The 27,916-nt window shown below is 45.1% G+C and overlaps 1 protein-coding gene across 1 annotated transcript in view; it reads left to right on the top strand.

Moving 5' to 3' along the window:
• ITGA2 (integrin subunit alpha 2) overlaps nucleotides 1–27,916 on the top strand; it is a 683,385-nt gene that overhangs the window by 241,644 nt on the left and 413,825 nt on the right. The window contains exons 4-5 of the mRNA XM_078675061.1: nucleotides 12,019–12,110; nucleotides 17,486–17,600. Coding sequence (XP_078531187.1) covers nucleotides 12,019–12,110; nucleotides 17,486–17,600 — 207 coding nt within the window. The remainder of the gene's footprint in view (nucleotides 1–12,018; nucleotides 12,111–17,485; nucleotides 17,601–27,916) is intronic.

Consider the following 27,916-nt stretch of genomic DNA (forward strand, 5'->3'; position numbering starts at 1 on the left):
AAAGTCACACTGTGACACTGACAGTGTTGTAAGTGTGCATAATTCTTGTGCATGCTCCATATCACACTGTTTTAATCTTGTTATCTATCCCCTTTACCACACTTATTCAAACAGAATGGTTCACCTTCTCAGTGGACTTTTCCACCTGAGAATATACAGCTCCCCGCAGATATTATTTTTCTCCTAATTAGGATTTCTAAATTAGAAGCATCAATAGCAAGGTTTACATGTTTAAGTGCCTCATATGATAATCAGACCCTTGATCCTGTAAGCAAATAGTGTATGGAAATATAGACATACTACTTGTTCAATGAGCATCGCAAGTCACAAAGGAGTTCCTTGTCCATAAAGGTTGATGGCAACTGCAATTGTTTTGTTACTTGTACCCTACAACTAATGATAGCTGTAAATAATGAATACAGCATAGTTGTCATATTTGTATTACGCATGTAAAGTATATGTTAAATACATATGTCTGGGAAAGAAGGTTGCATACAGTATATGAAACTTTTTTTTTTTTTTTTTTTTTTGGGGTTCAAACTGCTTTATTGGAGAAAACAGAGTATGGTACACAGCTCGATCCGCCTACAACCCGGAGGCCGGCAGCAAAAATTATGAACAGTACACAGCCCAGAAGCCGGCATCCCGGGGGCCCGGCGGCGTATAGGAAAACATACAGGACGCTGGTTCTGCAGCCCGGGGCGTAGGACAAGCAAGGATGAGCAGCAGTTGAACAGGGTGTTGTAGTCGAGAGATGAAATCCCTCTCCTTTTTTTTTGTTTTTTGTTGTCAAACAGGAACCAAAACTTCCCAACTTAGGTAACAACTATGAGGCTGTATAAGACTGTGTGAAAGTTCCAATGAAGGGTGGTGTAGCAAGGCGGGTCAGGCAGGCCGCAGCCCATGGGGGAGCTAATGTCCAGGATTGCAACCCAGTGAGGCAGAGGTCTGCAAAGGTGCATCCCATAGAAGCATGAATTATAACGGGGTGTCACTCAGCAGTAGTGTGAGGCGTGCTGTGGATGCAGAAAAAATAGGATATGCATGCCCAATCATGAGGGGGGTGTGGGTCAGGCCAAGAGAGAGCGGCCCAGGTCATTCAGGACGCTGCAGGGGCATGAGAGTGCATGGGGACAAGGAAAGTCAGACGATGCAGGAGGTATTGACAGGTTGCGTTCCGGGAGGGACGTCAGCGCATTGAGGAGGGGGAGGCAGATCATCTGATCGTGCATCGTCATCCGAGCGCGTGAGCAGGTAGTGCATCAGAGGTTCCCAAATATCCCTGGGCCTACAAGAAGGGGGTATCAATTCAGCAAAAGTAGTGTGTTGGTCTTGGCAATAAGTCAAGTCCGTAAGCCAGTCCTTAAATTTGGGCGCCCTTCCTCTGCCCCAGCGACAAGCAACCCGTCTCTTGGCTAAGAGCAAGGCGGTGTCAACAAATTTCCTGCATCCTCTAGGCAAGTGCACTGTGTATCCGAGGATGGCGATCAAGGGGTCAGCGGGCACCGTCTCACCCACCATCTCCGCGATAGCCTCCACAACCAGCTGCCAGTAATGAGCAACCTGGGGACAGTCCCATGCCAGGTGTAGGAAATCAGCATGGTCGGCATGGCAGCGTTCACATCTGTCGCTGTCAGCCAGCCCGAACCTATATTTCCGAGCCGGAGTATAGTATATCCGTTGAAGGAATTTGTAGTGAATAATTTTCAATCTGCTGCTAGCGGAGACGCGAGCGGTGAGCGTGCAACAGTAGTTCCACTGCTCATCGGTGACATCGAGGGCAAGTTCAGCAGCCCACCGTAGCCGAGCATTGGAGACCGGTTCCGGAGCCGCGCTTCGGATTTGGCGGTAAAGACCAGAGACCAAGTGGGTCCCGTCTTGTGATCCCAACAGGAAATGCAGTGGCGCTAGGGTCTCAGGTTCATTGGGATAATCAGGTAAGATGCCCCGCATCCCCGCACGCAGCCGAATATAGTAAAAGAGTTCAAGGGTGGTGTGTTCCTGCGCCTTAAAGAACAGTTCCTTAGTCTTGAAACTACTCTCATGGAACAGGTCGCCCCAGCGGGCGATGAGTAACCTATCACATAATTGACGGAAACCTCGTTCCGACAAGAGAGATAATTGCGGGTGATAAGTAAGCGGCAATTTGGGAGAGTAGGGCATCGGACACGACAGGTGTCTAGCGATGCGACGCCACGCATCTAATGTGCAGGAAACTGAGGTATGCGCAGTGGTGATGGATGTCTCAGGACAGTGTAGCAGTCCGTTGAGTGGTATAGGGTGCACAATCCAGTCTTCCACCGCTATGTGTGGCATGAAAGGAGTTGGAGCCATCCAATGGTAGGCAAAGTGTGCCTATGCACATTGGTAGTAAGTTTCAAAATTAGGGATGTCAAAACCTCCTCTATCGTAGGGAAGGGTCAGCGTCGACCATTTTAAGCGGGGGGATTTGCCGCCCCAGAAAAGTCTGCGCAGCTCCGCACGGAGCGTCCTGAAGAAAAAGGCACCAGGGTAGTAGGGGATATTGAGGAAAAGATATAGGAAGCGGGGCAATATCACCATTTTTATAAGTGAGGCTCTTCCCGCCATGGAGAGTGGTAGCGTGACCCACCTGTCCACTGAAGCCGTTAATTTGGTCACGGCCACTCCATAATTGGCACGGAGCGTCTCATCTTTATCGCGAGATATGCGAATTCCCAAATACCTAAGATCATCACTACACCACTCCAGTGGGTAATCGAGAGGGAAGGCATGCACCGCATCCGTGAGGGGGAAAAACTGCGATTTTGCCCAATTGATGTGGACACCCGACACCCCTCCGAACAATATGAATTCTCGAAGCAGGGGATTGAGATGCGTCTCGGGATGTTTAACGTAGAGCGTGATATCATCAGCATAGAGGGAGACATCTATTTGCCGCTGCAGGCAGTGCACTGCCCCCGCTCGGTGTAACTGCCGTATACGACAGGCGAGTGGTTCGACCGCGATGGCAAATAGCAGGGGAGAGAGCGGGCATCCCTGACGGGTGCCTCTAGTGAGTGCAATTGGTTGTGACAGGCGGCCATTGATTAGCACCCTCGCCGTCGGGTCCGTATACAAAAGTCGAACCCAAGAGAGAAATAATTTGGGGAAACCCATGCTGGCTAAAACCGAAAACAGGTATGGCCACTCGATCGAGTCGAATGCCTTAGTGGCATCTAGGAACACGGCAGCGATAGGGGTGTCGGGGTGGACCGTGCGAAGCAAGGTAAAAAGGGTGCGAAGATTATGGGACGTAGATCTTCCTGCCACGAAGCCAGACTGATCAGGCAGGACAATCCGGGTCATGAGCAGCGACAGCCGGGTAGCTAAGACTTTGGCCAGTATCTTAACATCGCAGTTTAGAAGGGACAGTGGACGGTACGAATCGCAAGTGGCAGGGTTTTTATCCGGTTTCAGAAGGGAGGTGATCGCCACTTCACGCATAGAGCAGGGAAGTATCCCATCGGCCAGTGATTCCGTGAAGACCTCACTGAGCACCGGTGCCATTATGTCAACATAGGTTTTATAAAATTCGTCCGGTAAGCCATCGAGCCCCGGCGCCTTGCCATTCTGAAGGGACATGATGGCCTCACGGATCTCATCCAGCTCGAAGGGAGCCGCAAGAAACTCCCTGTCCCCATCGCTGAGCCAGCACAGCGCCACATCGTTAAGGTAGGCAGCATATGAAGTGTGTACCTGTGCTGTAGAAGTATAAAGTGAAGAGTAGTGTGCTGTGAATGTGGATAGTATCTCTGCCGGGTCCCTGACAGCCGTGCCGGTGTCATCAATAAGCTCCAGTATAGTGTTGTGCACCCGTGGTGGTCGTGTGAGTGCAGCAAGCACTTTTCCGGGCCTATCCCCCTCACAATATCTCCGGGCCACCCAGTGTTTACCCCGGTATTTCACCTCCCTGGCCGCCTCTTCTTCAAATTTTGACAGTGTCTCTCTAAAGGTGGCGTGTAAGTGTGGGTCAGAATCCGTGATCATGCGGTGTTCCAGAGTCCGCAGTTCGCGTTCCAGTGTAGAAATGGACTGCAGGATATCACGCAGCACCCCATGACTTTTGGAGATGCAGAAGCCCCTGATGGTGACCTTAAAAGCCTCCCAGATGTGCTCAACTGACTCTACCGAGCCCTTATTTCTAGGGAAGAAATCTGCTATCTCCTCCCCCAGTTCAGTGCAGAAGACATTGTCCAAGAGTATATCAGGACGCAGTCTCCACTGAGGTCGTGGATTGTCCCATCCGGGAATGCTGAATTGCATAGACACAGGACTGTGATCGGAAAAGGTTCTAGGAAGGTGCTCTACTCTTAACAACTCTGCAGCAGCTTCTCTGTTAACTAGGAAGTAGTCAAGTCGCGCCCATGTCCCAGTGTGAGAGGTAAAGTGTGTCCCTTCCCGCCCCTGGGAATGTAGATGTCTCCAGGCATCCAAGAGACCACCCTCCTCCATGATTCCCTCCAGCGTCTCCCTGGACCTGGGCTTGTAGGAGCTGACACCATCCGCCCTATCCATGGGGGGCACCAGTGTGAGGTTGAAATCACCACCCCATATAACATGTCTTGCCCCAACAGCTACAATCTTCCCCCACAATGTGGAAAAAAAGGCAGGAGTATCAACATTCGGTGCATACATAGATACAAATACATAGACATCGCGGCCAACCCTTCCCCACAGTAAAGCATACCGCCCCTCCCTGTCCATTGCCTCTCCGAGATGATGAAAAGGCACTCCGCGGGCAATAAGCACCGCAACCCCTCTGGCATAGGTCGAGTAAGAGGAAAAAACACGGGTGCTAGCCCATTTCGTCGCAAAAGCGGCAGCGCCCTGAGCAGGCAGATGCGTCTCCTGCAACATAACAACTTGTACATGATGTCTGTTCAGATAGGCAATGACATTTCTGCATTTCTTAGCATTGTTCAGCCCCCTGACATTCCACGATAAGCACGTCAATCTAGTATTCGCATTCGATACCGCCATGGGTGCAGAAAGTCTATATGTGAAAGTGACCTAGCCGGCCTAATGACAGTGCCCCGGCCGCCCCGCCCCCACCCAAAGAAACACCAGTTCAGCAGATAAAAATACAGTCTAAGCAACAGAAGCCTCGTAAAATCCAACCTCCCCCCACCCACCCCAGCATCCCAAACATGCCAGAAGCCATGGATCACAGCACTCCAGTCACAAAAGTTCTATACGCTGATGGAGGGCCATCCGTTGTGGCCGGCACTGTGCATTTACCATGCAAATATAGTTAATTATCTTGTTGTCCAGGGGGTAAATCAGCATTCTCCAGGTCCTCTGCAGGCACGTTTCCACCTCTGCGCGTTGTTCGGACCGATTTTAAAAAGTCCTCGGCCTTCTGCGGGTTGGTAAAGAAACGCTGTTTACCCTGATGGGTAATTCGTAGTTTCGCCGGATAGAGGAGGGCGTAGTCAATTTGGGCTTCCCGCAACTTTTTCTTTACGGGCAGAAACTTGCGCCGTTCGTCCTGGACCATCGGCGTGAAATCAGGATAGATTGAGAACGTAATCCCATTATACTGCAGTGATTTCTGAGTCCGGGCTGCCCTGAGGGCCGTGTCGCGATCACGATAGTTCAAAAGCCGCGCTATTATAGGCCTAGGAGGTAAGCCAGGCTGGGGCACTGGTGCCAGTGATCGGTGGGCCCTCTCCACTATAAACTGAGGAGAAAAAGCGTCCTCTCCTATGGACCCTTTAAGCAACTTTTCCACGTAGAGCTCCATTCTGCCCGTGGCCGTGGATTCCGGCACGTTCGTGATGCGCACGTTGTTGCGGCGGCTTCGTGCCTCCAAATCTTCGTTCTTTGCCGCTATGACACGTAGCAGGTTGTCCATCCTGGCCAATTGTGACGTATGGGTCGCGGTGGTGTCTGTATTGTCGGAGATCCGTTGCTCCGCAGCCGTAATGCGTTCCTCATGGCGGTCAACCTTGTGCACAAGGGCATCCAATCGGGCCGTGACCCCATACACCTTCTCCACGACAGTGGCGAAACCCTGCCGCATCTCTTGGATCAGGCTTGTAAGATCCGCCGCCGGGGCCGGGGGCGGGGGGTTGGATTGTGGAGAAGATGTGCTCGGCCCTGGGTTCATCTGCGTCGATTTAGCGCTCTTGCGCGCGTTATCAAAGCTCAGTTTAGGCTGGCGATTCTCAGGTCGCCCCATGGCAACTCCCAGCGACGGACCACAAATCCGGACGGGCAGTAGCAGGGCAGTCCGATAGGAGTACAGGCCTCGTAAGGAGTGGGCGGTCGGGGGTGGGCAGGCGGATCCAAACGCAGCACGATCTGATAGAGCAGAGCAGGAGAAACGTCGCTGAGCCCCTCCGGTGTGCACCCCCCCAGGCCCTAGTGAAGCGCCCGTGAGCGTCCGAGCAGAGATATGCAAGCCTCGTTGAGGTCACTAGCTGTGTTGGGCCTATGGAGAACAAGTCCCAGGCATTAGGGTCTACAGCAGCCCTAGGTCAACAGGATCCAGGTCAGCAGGATGGGCAGCGTCGGTCAGTAGCGAGATAGCGTGTCTCACGGGAAGCGCCTCACAGGGGGGTAACACAGGGCCTCCACGCAGGGCAGAGATACAGCAAATCTTCAGCCAGACAGGGCCATCTGGCGTGGAGACGGCGCAGGGGTCCGCAGGCAAGGAGCACGCTCCAGCGGTAAGTGCCAGCGCGGCGGGGCAGTCCCCAATCCCTGCAGGTCCGCCAAGCCGCGCCGCGCAAGCCGGCACCGTCAGTGAAGCGGGGAGCAGTCCGGGCAGGTCAGAGCTCCGTCCGGCATGTGAAGAGCAGCCCCCCTCCTAGCACCAGCATTGAGGGTCTAGCGGCGATCGGAGGAGGGGGGGGGGCGATCCAGCCCGAGGCAGGGCTCACAGTCGTCTCCTACCTGCGCAGCGACCGCCGCACTCCTTCTCAGTGGGTCCGCAGGCCGTGGCGACGAAGAGCGGCCTGCAGCCTCGTGGCGATCCCCAGGGTCGCGTGAATATGGCAGCCGTACCGGCGCTTGCCTCAGTTCCAGTGGCAGAGTCGGCGACGCTGCAGCTGCCCGTATCTTCGGCTCCGGTGCACGCAGAGCCTCCAAATTTGGACCGGGTGTGGAGAACGATGCTAGGACACAGGATAAGAACTTTTGGGGTGAATCAGCACCCCGTGGCGCAGGATCAGTGGAGGATCTTGTACCAAGGGACGGGAGCTGCGCGTCTAGGCAGCCATTCCGTAAGCGCGCCCTCTAGCGCCCTCACAGTATATGAAACTTGATTGAGTTTTGTATTAGGCACTTGAAGCACACACCCATGAGATAAAATGGAGTACACTTCCAACACTCTACATAGCAGCTACCTCATAGTTCTCATGATCACCTCCCATTAAAGAGTGGGTGGGCCAGATACAATTTTGAACCAAAACTCTTGTGTTGAAGGGAGTGATGGTAATGTGTTGGGCCATGAGTATCCCCTGCATGGTGTACAAGTGTGTTTCCCTGCCCTGTGTGCCCTACTGCTTGCATCTGATATCCAGTTTTTAAATCTTGGACTCTAGCCGCACACTAATACATGTAGGTGCAGATACCTAGGGTGTCTCCTTGACCTGTGTGAAGTACTGGACCTATCATATGACCTGGAGGGGCACACAAATGGGAATATTTCACTGACAGGTGACTACAATCCTGTCATATGTTTAGTACATGGAACAGTGATGGCAGCATACCATGTTTTGTGAATCCATAGTTGTGACTAGACCTTTTCATTTCTGTCACTAGAATGGAGGCCTACTTGAGTAAAGGTCCATTTCTATGCACTAACCGAGATCCTTATCCTAACTTCTCGAGTGTATGCTATGTGTGTTTGTGTATGTAGCCTGCGTGGTAGGTGTATCATGTGTATCAGTGAGTCAGCGTAATGAAGGCATGTATGATCCATTTTGGATGCCTCAGGCCTAGCCTTGTTTAGAAGGTGGAAGTGAGGTTTTTTCCGAGTAGTTGAAGTGAATTGCTGATGTTTCTGAAACTGGAGAAAGAAAACTAGACAAGTAGGGAGAAAGGAGCCAAGATTCTTTTAGAAATTTGATTAGGCATTTTCATGAGAGGAGCTGCTGATTATTCTGCTAATTATTTTTCCTGTAGCACTGCTATTTGGTAGATGGTGGGTGTCAAGAGTGGGACTGCATTCACGGTTGCTAAAGTTGAAATGGACCCCTTAGGGGAGGTGAGGCTTTTATTTATTCGATGATGTGGGTGCACCAGGTTGGAGACTCACCTGTGAGGAGAATCTCTCTATACAAAGGCTGTGTGTAGAGAGCAGCCTGGAAAAGGATATCGAAAGGTAAACAACCCAAACATTTTCTGAAAGTGCAGACAGTGGATCTACATCTACTGTCTGGTTTGACAGTATAAAGCTGCGACCCACTGACCCACTCATTCCATTACCAAGTTTGCATTAACCAAAGAAATGAGTGCTCTGAAGGTTATGCAGATGACTGCTGTGCAACCAGAGCTGGTATCTGCCTGACTAACAAGTTCCCAGACGTGAGGGGACATCACCTACATATGTTCCTTGCTGGAAGAACTTGTACATCTAACCTAAAGCGCTTACTAAACAGACTGACTGCTGAGAAAGAGAAGGAGTCTGCCAACCTTGCAAGAGGAGTGACCCTCCAGGAAGAGCCAGGAGTAGCAACATCCTGGTACTTTTGGGGTTTATCAGAGGAGGAGGATGATGGTAATCGGCATGCCACAGGTGTCAGTTGGTTGCAGATTCTTTTATTTGTGGTTATAGGCGGAAGCTCAGAAAAATGCAGCTCCACCTGTGCCGTTGTAACCAAAATATAAACGCGGCTAACCTGACCAAGTAGATGATCGAAGCTTGGCATGTGACGCTAATGCCAAGAAGACAATCAAAGCTTGACCTATGCTGCTGTGACCCAAAAAGAAGAATCTGGCTTATCCTTGTGCAGCTTTGCCTGTGAAGAGCGTGGTCCATTTCAAGTCACCTTGCCGAGAGGCGGGAGCATGTGAGAGGTTTTGTTGCCTTCGAAGTGGGCCTGTGCATGGCCTTTCCATAACCATAGGACACCTTGCTCCAATGCCTGCCACAAGCACCGCTCATGCTTGTGCAATCACCACTTGCCAGACAAAAACATACTGAAGATGAGATTGAAATACAAGCAGCCTGAGGAGTCTTTCTGGTGTGGCAGTTTACGCACTCACCCAGAAGCAGGAGAGGGGCTGGGTGTTGATGAAGTTGGCAGCTGCCTGATCACTGGAAGGACCACAGACCAGCCTCACTTGATGAAATCAGGCTGTTTGAATACAGAAGGACTGAGCACACTCATACATAAAGGGGTGAATCTGTGCTTGAGCCTAAATCACCCTATCGCATTTATTTTTGAGGGTCAACTGAATGGACTTGATGGGGAGGACCTGGGAGTTAAGGTTGCGGGTAGAGGCACAGCCAGCCCCAGCTCCCAAGACACAAATTGGATCTTGCAAGCATTGTATGTGTAGTATTTGGTTATAACATAAATTAAAGTAGTTTTCTTACTGAAACTAAAACACAAGGTTGGACTATTCATGTGCTGCTAGGTGAATATTGATTTGACTGTTTGCCCTTGTTTCTTGTGAGAGTGCTGAAAGGGAAAGGGTCTGTATTTTAAGAAAAAAACTTTTTTTTAAAGTTTGCCTCAAATAATCTTATTTTTTACATTCATACAGGGACTCTGGGTTTAGTACAGTGTAAAAATCCATTTAATGGTTGCAAATATTTTATTTAGTGAATCTCAAGATTTGCATCTGCTATATACCTTCATATAGAAGCCCCTGCATCTGAGAAAGCCTCCTCCTATGTTTCCAGGGCAGTTTGTTTTGCAGTTTACACTGGCACAGTGTCTGAATTTGGGACGGGAACCGTCGTATTGCATCGAACCTCCATTGCTCCACTGAGTTGAAGACTGATGGTGAGGGCCATCTCTTAGTAATGGGCCTGTGATGATATTCCCATATCATGTGGTAGCACACAGCAATCCGTCAATGTCATCTTGAACAAGGGCCTGATCCCGGTCCAAAAATCCTGCTTATCCTGGCTGATGTGAGATACATATAGTGGAGGAAGTTAAATTGTAGCAACTTGAATCTATTTATCGATATCATTGCAATATATGCCATTGTCTTGTCCCATTGATCATCTCCAAATTCTTTGCATACTTCTCTGACCCACTGTAGTCGTAGTCGTAGTCTTGTAGCTGGTCCACCTAGTGTTTCCAACATCAGCCAATACATGTTTGATAGTATCTGACACCAAATCACTCATTTCAGTGTAAATTGCACAACTTTATTCATGGTTTATTTATAAAGTCGTAGTCAACCATCAATGTGGCATTACCCATTTATCTCAGGCACTTCCTCAGATGTGTGGAGGACCCCAGTTGCGTAAATATTGCCCACTGTTTCAAAAGAACACATCATCCAGAGATCCACTTCTAAAGGTGAGGGAGTTCAACCAGTTCCCCAGACACTGTAGGGGTATTTCAGGGGTGTATACCCTTTCCTTGCCTAGCATCCACTGATTTCTGTTCCAACAGTGTATAGCTGCATTTATCAGTTTAGATAATCGTCGGTTTATGGAGTTTTTATGAAATGCCACACCCCATACAGTACTTTGGGATATCATAACTGATGGATATTTAGATTCCAGTACTTGTGAGCTAGGTGTCCACTTAGCTGTATATTGCAGCTGTGCTACGATATAGTAATAATCATAGTTGGGGGGCCTTAGGCTACCTCTAGGTAGTGAGCGGTGTAATTTGTTTTGGGTGACAGTCTATAGCCCCTGTTTTTCAATATCAGTTCAGTTAGTAATTAAGGTTTCTGAATGGTGATCTAGAAGGTATCACCAGTTAATTGTGCAAAGTAATAGAGAAACCAAGGGATATTGCTGTCCTACCCATTTGTGGTAAGGGCGTTGTAGTACAGAATCATATTCAATTTGTGATAGCACCCATCACTTTACCTATATTGCCCACTGTAGGTCTGCCTCTGTATGGTAGGTATGGATACCTAGATATATAAACTCTGTTGTGCTCCATTGTTTCTTAATGGAGTGGGACATGGTTCATTTTTCTCTCTGTTTACTTTAGTCCTGTGATTGAGCCAAACTTTTCAAGCATCCTTTGGCTGCTTGTAGTTGTTCAGGTGGATTTTTAATGTAAAGGAGCACTTTATGTACATATCATGAGATAATTTGTCTAGTACCTGACATTTCTAATCCTTTTGTTTTTCTGTAATTTCTAAACTGACATGTCAGGAAATCCATAGCCAAAGCAAAAAGAATAGGCAAAGCGGGGCAATCCTTTGTCACGCCATGCTCTTTTGTCTACTTTTTGGAAATGGCACAGCCAGTTTTCACCCTGGCAATGGTATTTCAGTGAACAGGCTTATCCAGCTAATTGTTTTTAAGCCACACACTAGTTTTTCCAACAGCTCTTAATAGGAGCAACTTGCTGCAAATTCAGTTTCTCTACCTGTTGCTTTGCATTCACAACAGAGTAACCGTCTTCTTGTATGTACTACTGGAAAATTGACAGTCTTTCCTTTAGAGGGTTCCATTTCTATCTCCCTAAGCCTCATCACTGTGGCGCAAATTCCGCCGCAGTGCTGACATTCCAATCGCGGGCGTGGTCACGACGGCTCCCGGCCGTCATCAGCACACGCCCACCGTGACTAATGACGGCCGGGAGCCGTCATGAGCATCGAAGAGGTTAAACTCTTTCACATGGAAGACAATATATCCAGTTGGGTGTCCTTGCTCGATTGCATCAAGTTTCTGACTGGCCACTGCTGCACATTCTTGACTTTTGTAAACATCAATAGTTTTAGACAGTATTACTAAAGAGCTTTTTTCCTTGATGTTACCACTCTAGTTTCGAAGTGTGCTTATGTAAAGGTAGTATTCTAACATAATAATTGTAAACATTTATTTTCTTGTATTTTTTTTAGCTACAATGCATATTGCTAATGCTACTGAGATAAAAGAGGAAATGAATCTGGGCTTGACCTTAATCAGAAATGCGAAAACTGGAGGATTTCTCGTAAGTTTGAAACCTTTTTTTGCGTAGGATATCTGAATGTTTTGCTGAGTCTTAACCAATATTGTTTTAAAAATAAAAACCCATCTAAACAATGAAGTGATGAAAAGTATCAACAAACTCTGCAAACACAATTACACACCATTCTATTTGGTAACACTCCTAATGTGGGTTTACACTGTTGCTTATATTTTCCTAATGAAATGTCCATCATGAAATTCCACTGTGGTTGTCATATTTAACAATCTAAGGAAGCATAACAATTAGGCAATGTGCAGTTTTTCCTAATAAGAGCCTCTCTATTTCAGCTGTCATCTCCTTCACTACTTTACGTGATCCTCTTCATCTTTAAAATTAAATGCTCTTATTGATCATTTTGGATGATAATCCACAATCCTGCCTGCTACCACCATTACTTTAATAGAGTTTGCGTGCCACAGCAGTAAATATTGTAATCCTACTTTTGTTTGTTAGATTTAAATCTCATTACTGATATACTTGTGTGCATTGTTCATAAAACATTAAGGGCCTGATTTAGATCTTGACAGATGGAATACTCTGTCACAAATGTGGCGGATATCCTGTCTGCCGCATTGTAATACGGTAGCAGTATAACCGTCACGTTTGTGAGAGAGAATCCCATCTGCAAAGATCTAAACCAGGCCCTTAATCTCACTCCACAAATTTCTGAAAATGCCTCAGTAATATCAGTAGATACACATAAGCAAAACTGTTATCTCCCTCCATGTTTATCAAGAGAACAATGCGTGTATCACACCTTATAAAGTAATGGCTGCGTTTCAGTTCCTTTGTCAAGTCTTCTTCCTTAGCATGCTTAGTGACATGTATCTTTTGGAGGGAGCATTCAATTGTAAATGTATTGTTTCATCCATTGTGTCACTTTGTGCAGGTTTTGATGCATTTTTGAAACTTTTGGTTACTGACAAATATGCTCAGCTGTCAGAATTTCTTGGCTGCGAATAAGAAAGTGAAATTGTTGCTAACAAATGCTAGTTAACCCTATCCATGCTTATGGCACAGTGGAGCTGTGCTCATGATGAGCTGGGCTCGTCATAACGGCCGTGCCACTCCCACGCATGGCGAATTCCATGCCTGTGCGGGCGTTCTATTGGACTGGGCGGAGTCATGACGAGTCCAGCTCATCATGAGCCCAGCTCCACTGGGCAGCATGACAAGCTGGACTCGTCATGAGCACTGCTGCGCGTGGCGCCTCCCCCCTGCACCCTGGGGGAATTACCCCCGCTGCGAAGGGGTTAAGTAGTTATACTGAGTGAATAATTCATGTCACACCATTTGAACTCTCTGGACTTTCAGATGGATTGGTGTTCATTACAACCAGTTAAACTATGTCTAACCTACTATTGCTAAAGCTAATTGATTTATAGCATTATCCAATCGGACAATTTTAGTCCCTGACTTAGATTTCCGCAGAAGGGTTACTCCAACAAAACGGTGACAGATATCCCGTCCGCTAAATATAAAACCCATAGAACATAATGGGATTTATAGTTCGGCAAACAGGATATCTGTCACTGTTGTGACGGAGTAACCTGTCTGCTGAAATCTAAATTAAGCCCTAAGCCTTTAGCAAATAAAAAATATTACATTATGAGATGCAAATATATTCAATTCTGTCTCTGCAGAATGTCAGATGACTACATGCTGATATTAGTACAAGATATTCACGCATTACAACAGTGTTTAATTTGAGCTGGTGCTTTCCGATGCTCAGCACTGGTACTTATTTGGTTTCCGGTGCTCGACTCCGGCACCTAATCGTCAACACCATACTTAGAACAGTCTACCACATGGTGGCGCTGCTCATCTAATTTAGAGATGAGCAGAACAACGGTTGTTTACTAATACAATATACATTACAATTGATCATACCTGCCTCCCTAGGCATTCCTTTAGCTTTGGGGACCTGGAATAATCTAAACTGTCACATTCACATGCAAGAGAGATGGTTAGTAGTTGTTTTGGCAGCGATGACAAGGGCGATGGGTGGTGCAAGCTGTAGTGGCCTCCTGGTCAGAGCCCTGGCACTTAATATTTTACAAATTAAGCACAGATTACAAATGATTGTTCTTTCATTTTAAATAATACTTTTTACTTTTCACTTTATTTTCAAAACCTTGGAATCTCAATCCGCCATTTACAATGTTAAAAATAGTCTCATGTTATACCCTAAACAAGGTGTCTTGGACACCTGAATGTATAAGAAATAATTACATTTGATCAATCATGGGAATTATACTAAAATAAGAAGCTCACACCAATTGAAATCAAAGACTTAGGACAATCGCGGACTACAGATCAAAATAAGATCTGCATATCTATAATAAAATGCACCAAATCTCCCTTGTGCTACTAGTTATGCAAAATATCTGCTATATTGATAAACATGATATGGTTGAATAAACTTTACCACTTCACCGCATTGAATATTTATCTTAATATTTGTAGGTGCTGTTCAGAAGTTTTGTAAATATATGCACTTAACCTAAAGTGGGCCTCTTATCCTTGTTATGTAATTGACCTACTCTCTCCTTTGAGAAAGATTTGGCAAACTATTTTGAATCAATTTGCCACATTTAGACATTACCCTAATTTGTTATTTAAGAAACGTCAACCGAAATCTCTTCCATACCAGTTTTGTTTCTTTTTGGTAATTGGTCAAATCCATAAAATATATTTCTTTTTGATAAAACCCTGCTCTAGTCTAGTACTTCTAATGCGGATATCCTGATAGCTATATTTTTTGCTAAGATGGAGAAAAATTATGAGGTGGAGGGTGATTACTGTGTAATTTTATATTGCAACCTGATCCATCTAATTGCCACGAATCATAATATCTTATCTCCCTCTATTACCTATAATACATTTGCCTTGAAATTATCTTTTGTTTCAATAGGCATCTAAACCATCTTTACACTAGTCTGTTTAAGAACCATTCTCACATCACTCTTGATATGCTCCAACTTCGTTCTATTTCTCATTAGGACTGTTCATTTACGGCTCTATCTGTCAACAAATTAGATAATATGTAAATTATTTCCAATTAAATAGTTTTACAGGGTTTCTAAACTGGACTAAATATTTATTGTACAATCTATATATTACAAATGCATTTATTACCTTTTTTAATTTTTGCATGAACCGTAACTAAATATTTATTGTATAATCTGTATATTACAAATGTATTTAGCACCTTTCAATATATTGACATGAACCGTAAGTAGAATCACAATTTCCTTAAAGTGACGTTTACTATGTGCCCCAGAAAGCCAAAAGCATTGAGCTGATCTATGGAGCCGACTCCTTAAATATTCTGGGGCAGATTTACAAGAAAGTGACGCATCTTTAGAGATGCGTCACTTTCCCTGCGCCACCCTGAGAATCCCTTGAGCCACCATGGATGCGCCGTATGTACAATACGGCACACCATGGTGCGAGGATCGACAGATGCATTAGGAATTCTGAGGAATTTGCTGGGGCAAAAGTCACGCATTGCTCGAGTCATGTTGCAAGCATGACACAACTCCAAGAATGCATTTTGAGGCCTATTCTCACGACACTGTATCACTTCTTACGTCTGCTTCAAGCAGGCGTAAGGTTTTGACGCTTTCACTGTGTCACTTTTACGAGGCTTCATGTTGTAAATTGACAGCATTTTTTACGCCGGTGAGGCAACAGTGGTGCAAAAGTGTTGCGGGGGGCTTTTAAATCTGCCCCTCTGTACATAAAGGTTTTTCACAAGAGAAATTTTCTCTTGAGGCTACAAAGCATTGCCTCACATAGAAATATAGGTTTTGTAGCACAAGAGTGGGCAGCAATCCTTCGTTCCTCTTGCACAATTCCCACTATCATTTTTTAATAAAATCCTTCAATTTAAAGTTAAAGTATCTGAGCAAAAAGGCAAGCTTAATGCATTGGTTGCAAAATAAGAGATAGTTTCAATAGTTTTACTGGATCTCAAATTGTCTTGATACAAATTGCCTGATAACACTTAGGGTCATTTAAATGAGTAGTTAAGGATTATGTGCAAACTATCTGCTTCTTGTCACTAATTCAATCAAAGTTTATTGTTGAACTCACAAATTAAAGACACAAATCAAAAGGAATAAATAAAAATAATTGCATCTGCCAGGCATCTTTCATGTTGTGCTAAAATGTTCTGTAAAATTGTTTTCGCAGCTTAAATATTTGAAGTTTTCCATCAGAGTAATTACAGTCTTCTGCAATTGGTAATAAGGTTCAAATATCAGTAGTGCATAATTTTCCTCTAATATCCCTGCTCATATGAATGGAGCACATGTCTAAGTTGTGAGGGATTCACAAAGAACCCCAGGAATTTCTCACCAAATATATGGCAATTGTACACTTCCTGGAGTACCCAAATCCTTTGCATATATGGGTTTGGAGGGTGAACATTCTGCATGCCTAAATGTGATGCAAAGATGCTATTGCACATTAATTTAAATTTTACAGGTGAATTATATTTTACTTTTGGAGAAGTATTTCCCACCGCATCTCTACCTGCATGATGTATCCACTTTCCAATAATGACAATGCACTCACATGGTCACATTTACCTGCTTTTCTAGGTTGAGGAATTACTCGAAAGGGGTATGCAAATATCCACAAATGTATACATTATTGCACTTTTCCTTCATTGCCAGTCACTTCCATTCATTAAAGCCCCAAATCCTCAGATTAAATGCCTTTCCTTGTGAAGAAGAACAGCCACTGCACCACCATTTGATGTATTGGAAGCAGAGTATTGCACTTTTTTCCAATCCTGACAATGTACTCGCTCCTGCATTTGTCATTTACTTCCCTTCCCAGTGTGAGAAACTGATTGTAAGGAATATGTGAATGCTCACAAATTAACACCTTTATGGCCATTTACCTTTATTTGGATTCAGCATTACCAATTCAAGCCCAGAATCTCGCTCTTATTAAACCTAATCTTGTGATTGTAGCTATTTCAATTAAGTACTAATAAAGTCATAGTATGGAACTACATATTTCTGTGTTTACAAATCATGAAATGAGTTGTACTTTGACTTTTGAACTAAAAACTTTGCGCTAAGTTTCCACTCCTTCTGCATCATGCATAATATAACACAAAAAGGGAATAACCCCTCCATCCTCGTTTTTACACAGAAAACAAATGTCGTGCCATACAGCACAACTTAAATAATCTGCCCCAGGATCCAATCAGCAAATTCTGTTTTGTATCCTTACTGAAGTTTATCTAATTTCTATCGTAATAATAACCATTGAATGAAACGAAACTTAAAAAATGTTGGACTGTAAATAAGTCTTATGCAGCTTTATTTCTCCTTTCAAAGACATGTGGTCCTTTGTGGGCACAGCAGTGCGGAAGTCAATACTACACTACAGGAGTGTGCTCTGACATTAGTCCAAGTTTCACAATCCTAAGAAGCTTTTCTCCAGCTCTTCAAAGTAAGTCATTTGATGATTCTTTTTACACGCATTTATCTCATTGTTTCTAGGGGAGCTTCACTGTACTTGATAAACGTGAGAAAAAAACACCCCTGTACAATGTAATGGCATGAGAAGTGGGGTTTCGTGAACACTGAAGAACAAAGGGGCATATTACCAACAACTAGCGATAATTTTTGTCTCTAACTTGTTTAGAGACAAAAATTATCGCCGCACATCGGCGATTTTTATCGCAGATAAACCTTGCTATTAGCAAGGTTTATCGCAAATGCGATAAAAAACGGCCGCAATGCATGAATATCGCTGAAATGTCAGCGATATTCATGCATTATCGAGCAAATGCTCTTAGCCATGTTATCCACCTCCCATTGGATAACATGGTGAAGAACTGCTCAGGGCAGGTGTTAGCTTTTGGAGATATTCGCGCTTAGCGCGAATATCTCCAAAAGTTGGTAATAGGAGATAGCGATGTTAGCGACTGTTTCCAGTCGCTAACATCTTGGCACGCCCACTTTGCATGTCATTAGTGATAAATATCACTGACATGCAAAGCGGGGCCCAAGATGGTCGCTATCTCCTATTAGCTGTCACTAACTGGTGTTAGCGACAGCTTGGTAATAGGGAGATAATTTTATCTCCGCTTTCTTGGCTTTTAAATCCAAAAAAGCGGAGATAAACCCCTTGATAATATACCCCAAAGTCACCATAAATGAATAATGTGATGTTGATTTAATTTAGTGATTTCCAAAATGTCAGTACAGCACATTGCTCGATAGTTCAGAAGCAGGTGGGGTTCTCATCTGAGGCCAGCTGGTGGATTTAGTCGGTAAGCTCCAGGACTTGCAGTCTCAATAATAAGTTACTGGCATGTTGTCATTTCTCTGGAGCACAAAACTTATTTTTTTCAGTGTTTTAATTTGTGCACCATTCAGTGATATACAGTTGCACGAATGTTTAGGATCTCATCACCTAATAATACGTCATGTTATTGCAGACAGATTTAAAGGACTCATTCATAAGCACAAGCTATCAGGCCCTGTTCAGGAGGCCTCAGGTCAGACAGGGGCTACTGGGCTTAAGGTAATTTGCCACTAATGTCATGGGGTCCATCCTTCTATTAGTCTTTAGACTTTGCTAAGAACAAACCTTTTCACATTTGACTCCCAAAGTAGTGAGGACCGGCAGTCACAGGCTTCAAAAGGAAATTGTGTGAAGGGGTAGGGTCAGAGGACACCTTAGTCAACAGTAATCAGCAGACATCAGCAGTTATCAGAGATAGATAAGAGTAAGTCAACTCCATCTCTTCACCCCCACCAAAACGACAGTGATTAGGAAGAACTAAATAGCAGTATGTAGTATGTCGCTTTAAGAGCTAAGAAGTATGTGTGGAATGTTTACTGTGTTCTGGAATTGTTGACTTGTGTATGGGGTTCTTGGGAGTCAGTTATTGGAGGATCCTGAATACTTACTGCTGTACAATTGATGTCTCCTCTACTGGGGGTTTAAATAAAGAACCTGACTACTTGAGAATACCGGTGTCTCTTTTAATTGCTACACCGATTTGGCGACGAGGACCAGGAGCCCCCAGTACAACCTTCAAAGGAGAATTTCATTGACTTATATTTAAAATAAGTTCAAAGAAACGACTTCTGGAGAACGTTTCAAATTCCTTAATACGGACCTGAAGAACAGTGACTTTCTGGAGTAAAAGAAGTATCTGGATTCTTGTGGTTCGTGAGTTTTTTTTTAAAACTACAAAATCTTTCGATTTTTCTCTTAAACTTAAAACTTGAAGACTTTATTGATGTTACTTAAGCCTTATGCGTAGACATTACAGCGCAAGCAGATCTCAAGCGAATTAACTTTTATACTTCAACTTTAAAGTTAAAATAGTATCGCTCTGCATTTAAAATCAGCAAGGGAGCAGAGAGCCGTTTACCGATGTGAGAGCGAACCGTGTTCTTTTTCAAAGTAAGCGGCGCGTGTGTGCATATCTCCAGTGCATGCTGTCTTCTTTGAGAGTTCGACGAAGACGCCCTCCACGTCATTCATCACAGTTCTTCTCACCGGAGACTCTACGTATTGATGTCATAGGTCACGCTGAGATCACGCAACGTGTCGGCCATATTGTTTGTTTTTTTTCTCTTCAAAATCGTCTTTATTCGGCGCGATTAACAACGCAGACATCATCTTGAATATTAACAGCGTAGCGTTATTACTGGACCGATTTTATCAGTCTCTTGACTACAGATTTTGATTATTCATTTTTCTTTTATATTCTTATTCTTATCATTTACAATGAGTCAAGATTCAGGAACAACCACTGCTGCACAAGGTAACAATTCAGTTCCAATCTCTACTCCTTCTGGCAACATGGGTATTTACTTGAGTGATCCTAAAGAATTTTTAATCAATCCAGGAGAACCAATCATCAAATGGCTAGATTGGAAAGAATATTTCTTAAACTATGTAGCTACTCTAGAAGATAATGGCAACATTATGTCTCCTGAAAGAAAAAAGAGAATTCTTATGCACTGCTTAGGGCCTGAAGGTCTCAGAATATATTTACAAATGCAGAAAGCTGAGAGGAGTGGGGATGTTGATGTATTTAAAAGCGCTATTGCAGATCTTGATGAACATTATTCCCCGATTGTTTGGGTGGCAGTCTCCAGACGTACTTTTTACAAACGTAAACAAGATGCAAATGAGACCATTGAGGACTATGTCTCTGCGCTTAAAAATGTGGCCATTAAATGCAAATTTTGGTCACTTCATGATGATATGATTAGGGACCAAATAGTTATGTGCAACAAGAATAAGAATGTTCAAGATAAATTGTGGATAGAAGGGGATGCATGTCTTAAGGACATAATTACTCTAGTTAAGAAAGCGGAACTTTCAGACAGGTGTGCGAAGGCTGTTTCTAGTTCCAGTTCCAGTGATCAAGTGACTGTTAATAAGATCATTGATACAAGGAGAGACAAAAATTCTAATTTTAAACAGTCGAAACAATATCAAAATTGGAAACTACGCCAGAATTTTAAGAAAGAAGATAAGCCTTCCCAATTTTTTGCTTGTTACAGGTGTGGCAGTACATCACATACTGCAAGATTTGATAAATGTCCTGCTGTATCATCTAAATGTGCAGTTTGTGGCCTCATTGGTCATTTTTCTAAACAATGCAGAAGGGGTTCTCAAAAGAAAACTAAAGTTGCTTGTGTAACAAGTGATGATTTTGATTTATCTGATGATGATGAAAGTTTTTGTGAAGAGAATTCAAATGCCTCTAGCAGCAAAGTTAGGCATATAGTTGTGAACATTACGTGTGATGACACTAACAAACCGTTATGTGTTGTTTCTTTTGGTGGTATAAATGTACAGGTGGCAGCTGATTCTGGTTCGCCGTTTACTATTATACCTAAATCTATTTGGGTTAAAAAATTTGTGTGTGAGATTGGAACACAATTGCAACCTACAGATGTAATTCCTGCAAGTTACACTGGGCAAAATATTGTCATGTTAGGTTTTAGAACCTTGATGTTTGAATTCAAAGGTAGAAGGGCTATATGCAAACCTTATGTAGCTGAAGATGGACCACCTGTTTTAGGCTGGAGAGATCAGCGGTCACTGGACATAATCTTAAACCCTAATAGCCCTAAGCAAGTTTTAGTTATGTGTGAATCTGAGAATACAACAGTTTGGATTATGAAGGAATTTCCTGAAGTTTTAAATGGGGGTATTGGGAATCTCCAAGGCTTTTCTCAAAAGATCAGAGTCAAACCTAATTCTGTTGCAAAAATCCATAAGGTGCGTCACATACCTCTAATTGCCCGTGATGAAGTTAAATTGGAAATTGACAAATTGTTAAATGCTGGTATAATTGAACCTGTCGAAGCGTCCGATTGGATTTCTCCGATCGTGATCGCCAGACGTTCCAATGGAAAAATCTGCATGTGTATAGATTTAAGGTATTTAAATGATAACATCATTGTTGATCAATTTCCTCTTCCCAGAATTGATGAGATGCTGACGTTAACCAGAGGTGCTAAATGTTATGTTATGTTATCTTATGCTATGTTATGAGTTTGGTAGAGCGCGACAGCTGCCCCAGCCAAGAGGCGTCCCGGCGCTGAAGAACCACAAACACTACACTGAGAAATAGAGGGAGGGGGACGCGGAAGGTCTAAGGAGAGGAGAAGAGATGGGTCTTGATTGCCTTCCGAAAAGTAGCTAAGTTTTCCAAAGAACGGATGTTCAATGGTAGAGCGTTCCAGAGCTTGGGTCCCAGGACCCTAAAGGAGTGGCCACCAGTGCGGCAGAGCTTTATGCAGGGTACGTTCAGTAGGTGCTGGCCAGATGAACGCAGGTTGCGTTGCGGCACATACGGTGTGAGGAGAGGACGCAGTAGTTCAGGGGATCCGAGTTTTTTTTGTGGGTTTTGAACTGAATTCTAGATTCGATGGGTAGCCAATGCAGCTTGCGAATGGTGGCTCTGGCCGAGGATCTGCGGGGAAGACCAACCAAGGCTCTTGCCGCAGAATTCTGCACGCGTTGTAGGCGCGCTATTTCTCCTTTATTGGCGCCAAGAAGAAGAACATTGGCGTAGTCTAAGCGGGCGAGGATAGTGGCTTGGACGATGAGTTGACGAACCTTAGCATCGAAAAAGCCAAGTATAGGGCTGAGACTCCTCAACAGGCCGACGCAGGTAGCTGCCACTTTTTTAGTGTGGTTCTGGAAGCAGAGTGAGGAGTCCATCCAGACACCTAGGTTTTTAACCAGAGATTTGGAGGGGGGGATAGTACCCAGCGCTGAGGGCCACCAGTGCTCGTTCCAATAACTGGTGTTTCTTTCGAGGAGCAGCACCTCCGTTTTGCCTGCATTGAGCTGCAGGCAGTTGTCTGTCATCCATTGGGTAACTGCAGCAAGCCCGTCCCTAAATCTTGAGGCCGAGGTGGAAGGGCCTTCCGTGAGAGTGATGGCCAGCTGCGTATCGTCAGCGTAAGATACCAGCGTAAGGCCCCACTCTTTATCCACTACCGCGAGTGGCTGCACGTAAAGATTAAAAAGGGACGGGCTCAGTGCAGATCCCTGCGGGACGCCCTGCTCAATGGGATGAGGTCTAGACAAAAACGGGGGGGCTGATACCCGGAAGGATCTGTCTTTCAAAAAAGAACGGAACCAATCCAATGCTGTGCCTGAGACCCCCACTGTCGCCAGACGATTAAGCAGAATGCTATGGGATATTGTGTCAAAGGCTGCGCTGAGGTCTAATAGAATCAGCGCAGCGCTCTGGCCGGCGTCGAGGCTAGCTCGGAGGTGTTCGGTCGTTGCCAGGAGAGCAGACTCAGTGCTGTGGCCTGGCCTAAATCCATTCTGGGATGGGTCCAGGATGCTGTTTTGGTCCATGTGTAGGGACAGGGCTTTGTTGGCATGGGACTCTGCAAGTTTGGATAGCCAAGGAAGCAGCGAAATGGGTCTGTAGTTCTCTGACTTGGAGGGATCTAGGGTAGGCTTCTTGAGAATAGGGGAAACCCAAGCTTGTTTCCAGGCTGTTGGGACAGTAGCCGATGAAAAGGAAAGGTTCAGTATGTAGGCCAGGGAGGGCAAAAAAAACTCAAGTGATTCCAGAAATTGGGTGGGTCTCATGGGGTCTGCTGGGGAGCCGGACTTAACTTTCCTGCATAGTTGGAGAAGGTCTTCATATGAGATTTCTGGGAAGTGCGACAGGGGGGTGCCCTTAATGATAGAGTTGGTGGATTTATTCCGATTGGAGGGGTGCTGTGAAAATGATTTGTAAATTCTCTGTACTTTCTCAACAAAGAACGTAGCAAGATCTTCACATTGCTGCGTGGAGGAAATGCTGGAGGAAGAAGACCTGCTGGTCTGCAGTTCTTGAACCAGTTTAAAGACAACTTTGGCGGGGTTCGAGCTTGAGTTAATTTCTTCAGCATAGAAGGCGGTGCGAGCGGCGCATATAGCTTTGTAATAGAGTTTTTGCTTGGATAGATAGAGGACTTTGTCTCAATTATTATATTCCCTTCTCCAGTTACGTTCGGCTTTTTTGCAGTCTTTCCGCATGGATTTTAGGGTGTCATTGTACCATGGATTGGAGGGAGAGCTGCGCCCTTTAGACCATTTTACTGGGATAAGAGTGTCTAATCCTCTAGTGATCCAGCCATGAAAGGCATCGTAGGTCATATTGATATCCAGATTAGCCTCACGATGAAATTCTCCTAGGGTGGCCTGTAATTCACTGGTAGAAAGTTTGTGCCAAGGCCTCTTTAGGCAACGGGTTGGCTCAATTTTAGGCGATGCTGCCTCAGTTAGCATAGTCATTTTTATAGGAAAGTGGTCTGACCAACTCATGGTTTTGGGCACCTCTGTTTTTGCCTCCGGGAAGTTGGAGAAGATCGGGTCTAATGTATGCCCAGCTGAGTGTGTAGGGGCTTGGATTAGGGAATTCAGTTGTAGGGCAGTGAGATCTGCCAGAAGATTTTTGATAGTAGGGTCTTGAGACAGATCAAAGTGGAGATTGAGGTCGCCAAGTATAGTGAAGTTAGCTGACCTCACCACTAACGAGTTAGCCACTTCCAGGAGAGCTTCGATGAATTTAGCTGCCGGTCCAGGGGGGCGATAGATGTAAAGACCAGACAGGGCAAAATGAGGGCTAGTAGTGATTGTGAAGCGAGCACTTTCACAGCCCGGGATATCTTCCTTGGTGAAGGAGCACGTAAACTGCTTTCTATATATGACCGCGATACCTCCACCTCTCGCGTCTCGATTTAGGGTCGTCATTAAGTAATTGTCAGGTAGCGTGAGGTTAGGTATGGCTGTCATGTCGTCGCGTAACCAGGTTTCACACAGAAAGAAGATGTCCGGGTTCTCCTCAAGAAGGAGGGTATTTACCTCTGGATGGTGTTTAGCGAGGGATCTGACGTTGAGTTGAAGGATGGTAAGGGGGGTGAGTTTGGGTGAGCCTAGGCTCTGTCCGAGATAGTAAGGGCTAGATGTGGAAAAATGGCACGACTTACATTGAAGGCAAGTGTAGCCGAGCTGGCCCGATGTCCCCTCACAGTTTCGTCCAGGGTTGAGGGCGATAAGGAGTTCTCTGTCATACTGATGGAGTTCTCGTGGATCTCGGCCAGGGGGACAGGCGAGAGGCGATGTCTTGGCGATGACGGGCGCAGACGGGCTTGCCTTAGGCGCACCTTCGGCGCGCAACCGGCGCGCCCGCTGCGCTCGTCCGCTGCGCGTCCGGTGGATACACATAATAAGGAGAGGGAGGCGAGGGGGGGCGTGGCCTCAGAGTGGGCGTGGCCACGTGGGTCGCCGGCAATGGCGGCTCGAAGTGTTTGCTGAGGTCAAGCCCGCAGCAGCGCTGAGTCCGCTGCGCGGTAAAGATTGGACTAGGCTGAAAGTCCTAGCAGTGCCAAGAGAGCTAAGGTGAGTTTAAAAGTAACAACAACAAGAATGTGACTCTCAAAGTTTAAAAAAAAAATAGGTGCTCCCGGCTGTGCCTCAGGAGAGAAGTGGGTCTGACAGGGCGCTCGAAATTCAGCGTTTTTATACTGTCAAGGTGGAGGGGGGTGTGGCCTCGGAGTGGGCGTGGCCACGTGGGTCGCCGGCAATGGCAGCTCGAAGTGTTTGCTGAGGTCAAGCCCGCAGCAGCGCTGAGTCCGCTACGCGGTAAAGATTGGACTAGGCTGAAAGTCCTAGCAGTGCCAAGAGAGCCAAGGTGAGTTTAAAAGTAACAACAACAAGAATGTGACTCTCAAAGTTTTTTTTTAAAAAATAGGTGCTCCCGGCTGTGCCTCAGGAGAGAAGTGGGTCTGACAGGGCGCTCGTAATTCAGCGTTTTTATACTGTCAAGGTGGGGGGGGGCGTGGTCTCGGAGTGGGCGTGGCCAAGTGGGTCGCCGGCAATGGCGGCTCGAAGTGTTTGCTGAGGTCAAGCCCGCAGCAGCGCTGAGTCCGCTGCGCGGTAAAGATTGGACTAGGCTGAAAGTCCTAGCAGTGCCAAGAGAGCTAAGGTGAGTTTAAAAGTAACAACAACAAGAATGTGACTCTCAAAGTTTTTTTAAAAAAAATAGGTGCTCCCGGCTGTGCCTCAGGAGAGAAGTGGGTCTGACAGGGCGCTCGTAATTCAGCGTTTTTATACTGTCAAGGGGGGGGGGGGGGCCTCGGAGTGGGCGTGGCCACGTGGGTCGCCGGCAATGGCGACTCGAAGTGTTTGCTGAGGTCAAGCCCGCAGCAGCGCTGAGTCCTCTAAATGGTTCTCAACCATTGACTTATCCTGTGCTTATCATCAGGTCTCTCTACACCCCATGAGTAAACATCTTACTGCATTTTGTACCCCTTTTGGGTGCTATCAATTTTGCCGCATGCCATTCGGACTTGCGGCTGCAGTCTTTCAGCGGTTGATGTATGAATTGTTTGGCAACCTGAAAGGGGTGATATTTTTTCAAGATGACATCTTGATCATGGGGTCTAACAAGAGTGTGCATGATTAGCGTTTGAGAGAAGTGATGAGTATTCTCCAAAGTAAAGGTGTCACGGCAGAACCATCAAAGTGTAAGTTTGCGGAGAAGAGTGTCACCTACCTTGGGCACGAAGTTAGTGCCTCAGGGATAAAGCCTAAGTCTAGTTTGGTAAGTGCTATCCGGGATGCTCCGGCACCAAAGTCAAAAGAAGACCTGAGATCATTCTTAGGTCTTGCAGAATTTTATGCAAAATATGTTGACAAATTTTCAGAAAAAACTCACACCATGAGGTCTCTTTTGAAGAACAAAGTACAATTTAATTGGTGCAATGTTTGTCAGAAATCTTTTGAGGAGATAAAAATAGCTATTGCCCAGGCGCCTAGTTTACAAGGTTTTGATCCTGCAGCTGATACCATTGTTACGACTGACGCCAGCAGCAAGGGTTTAGGCAGTGTTCTTACCCAGATTAATGAACGCAATGAAGAGGTTATCATTGCATTTGCCTCGTGCTCTCTTACTCCTACTGAAGAACGTTATTCGGTTGTTGAGAGGGAAACACTTGCTGTGGTGTGGGCTTTGGAACATTTCCGTAAATTCTTGTGGGGAAGGAAGTTTGTAGTTCGGTGTGATCATAAACCTTTGATTAAGTTGTTGACGACTGATGGTCTCACCAATGCCACAGCTAGGATAGCTAGATTATCGATGAGACTCCAGGATTTCATGTATGACATTCGTTATGTTCCTGGCGCAAGGAATTTCACTGCTGATTTTTTAAGTCGTATGTCTTTGCTATTGATTGAGTTGGATAAAAATCAGTGGAATGATGTTTCTATTGCTCATGTATCTTTTGACAGTGCTCAGAGTAGTTTTAGCAAGGAAGAGTGGCGTGATGCAGAAAACTCTGATCAGATTTTGTGTGTGGTGAAACAGCTAGTTGTTAAAGGTTGGATGGGAATGGATAAAAAAAATTGTTAATGATGATTTAAGAGGATTCTGGGAAGTTCGGGATGAACTTAGTATCTCAGATATGTTGGTTGTTCGTGGTAATAGAGTTGTTCCACCAAAAGGCTTGAGAGGAAAAATTATTGATCTGTGTCATGAGGGTCACTCTGGGATTACTCGTACTAAACTTCATGTAAAGGAACTGTATTGGTGGCCAAGGATGGATGTTGAAGTTGAGAGGTGTGTTAGGTCTTGTGTTCAATGTGAGGTTTCTGATAAAACTTTTAAAACTTTTAATCCACCATTGGCATCAACGGATTGTCCAAAGCTTCCTTGGGAGGTTTTAGCTATTGATTTTATGGGCCCAGTCGTGTGGCAAGATGGTGTACAGAAATGCATTTTAGTCTTGATTGACACGTTTTCAAGGTGGTTAGAAATTAGTGTTGTCAATGTTATCAATACCAAGACCGTAATTAATTTCTTGGATGAGATTTTCTTAAGGGAAGGTTTTCCTAGGTACATTTTGTCGGATAATGGGGTACAGTTTAAATCCCAAGAAATGAAAAATTATTTATTGTCTTCTGGTATACAACAGAGATTCACAGCTCTTTATCGTCCGGCTGGAAATGGTATTGTAGAAAGGGCCAACCGCAGTATTAAGGGTATGCTACAATTGGCAAACAAAGGCAATTTATCATGGAATTTTGAGTTAACAAAATTACTTTGGGCTTATAGGAACACCATTCATGGTTCTACAAATCAAAGTCCATTTTCATTAATGAGAGGCAGAATTCCACATACAAAGGTCAATCCATGGTGGATGGATAAAGGTGGTATGACTAATTGTGATTTGTCTAAGGTGAGAGAAGACATAAAAAATTCTCAAATGAAGAAT

Source organism: Lissotriton helveticus, chromosome 2_1 (assembly GCF_964261635.1).
Source record: "Lissotriton helveticus chromosome 2_1, aLisHel1.1, whole genome shotgun sequence".
Classification (NCBI taxonomy): domain Eukaryota; kingdom Metazoa; phylum Chordata; class Amphibia; order Caudata; family Salamandridae; genus Lissotriton; species Lissotriton helveticus.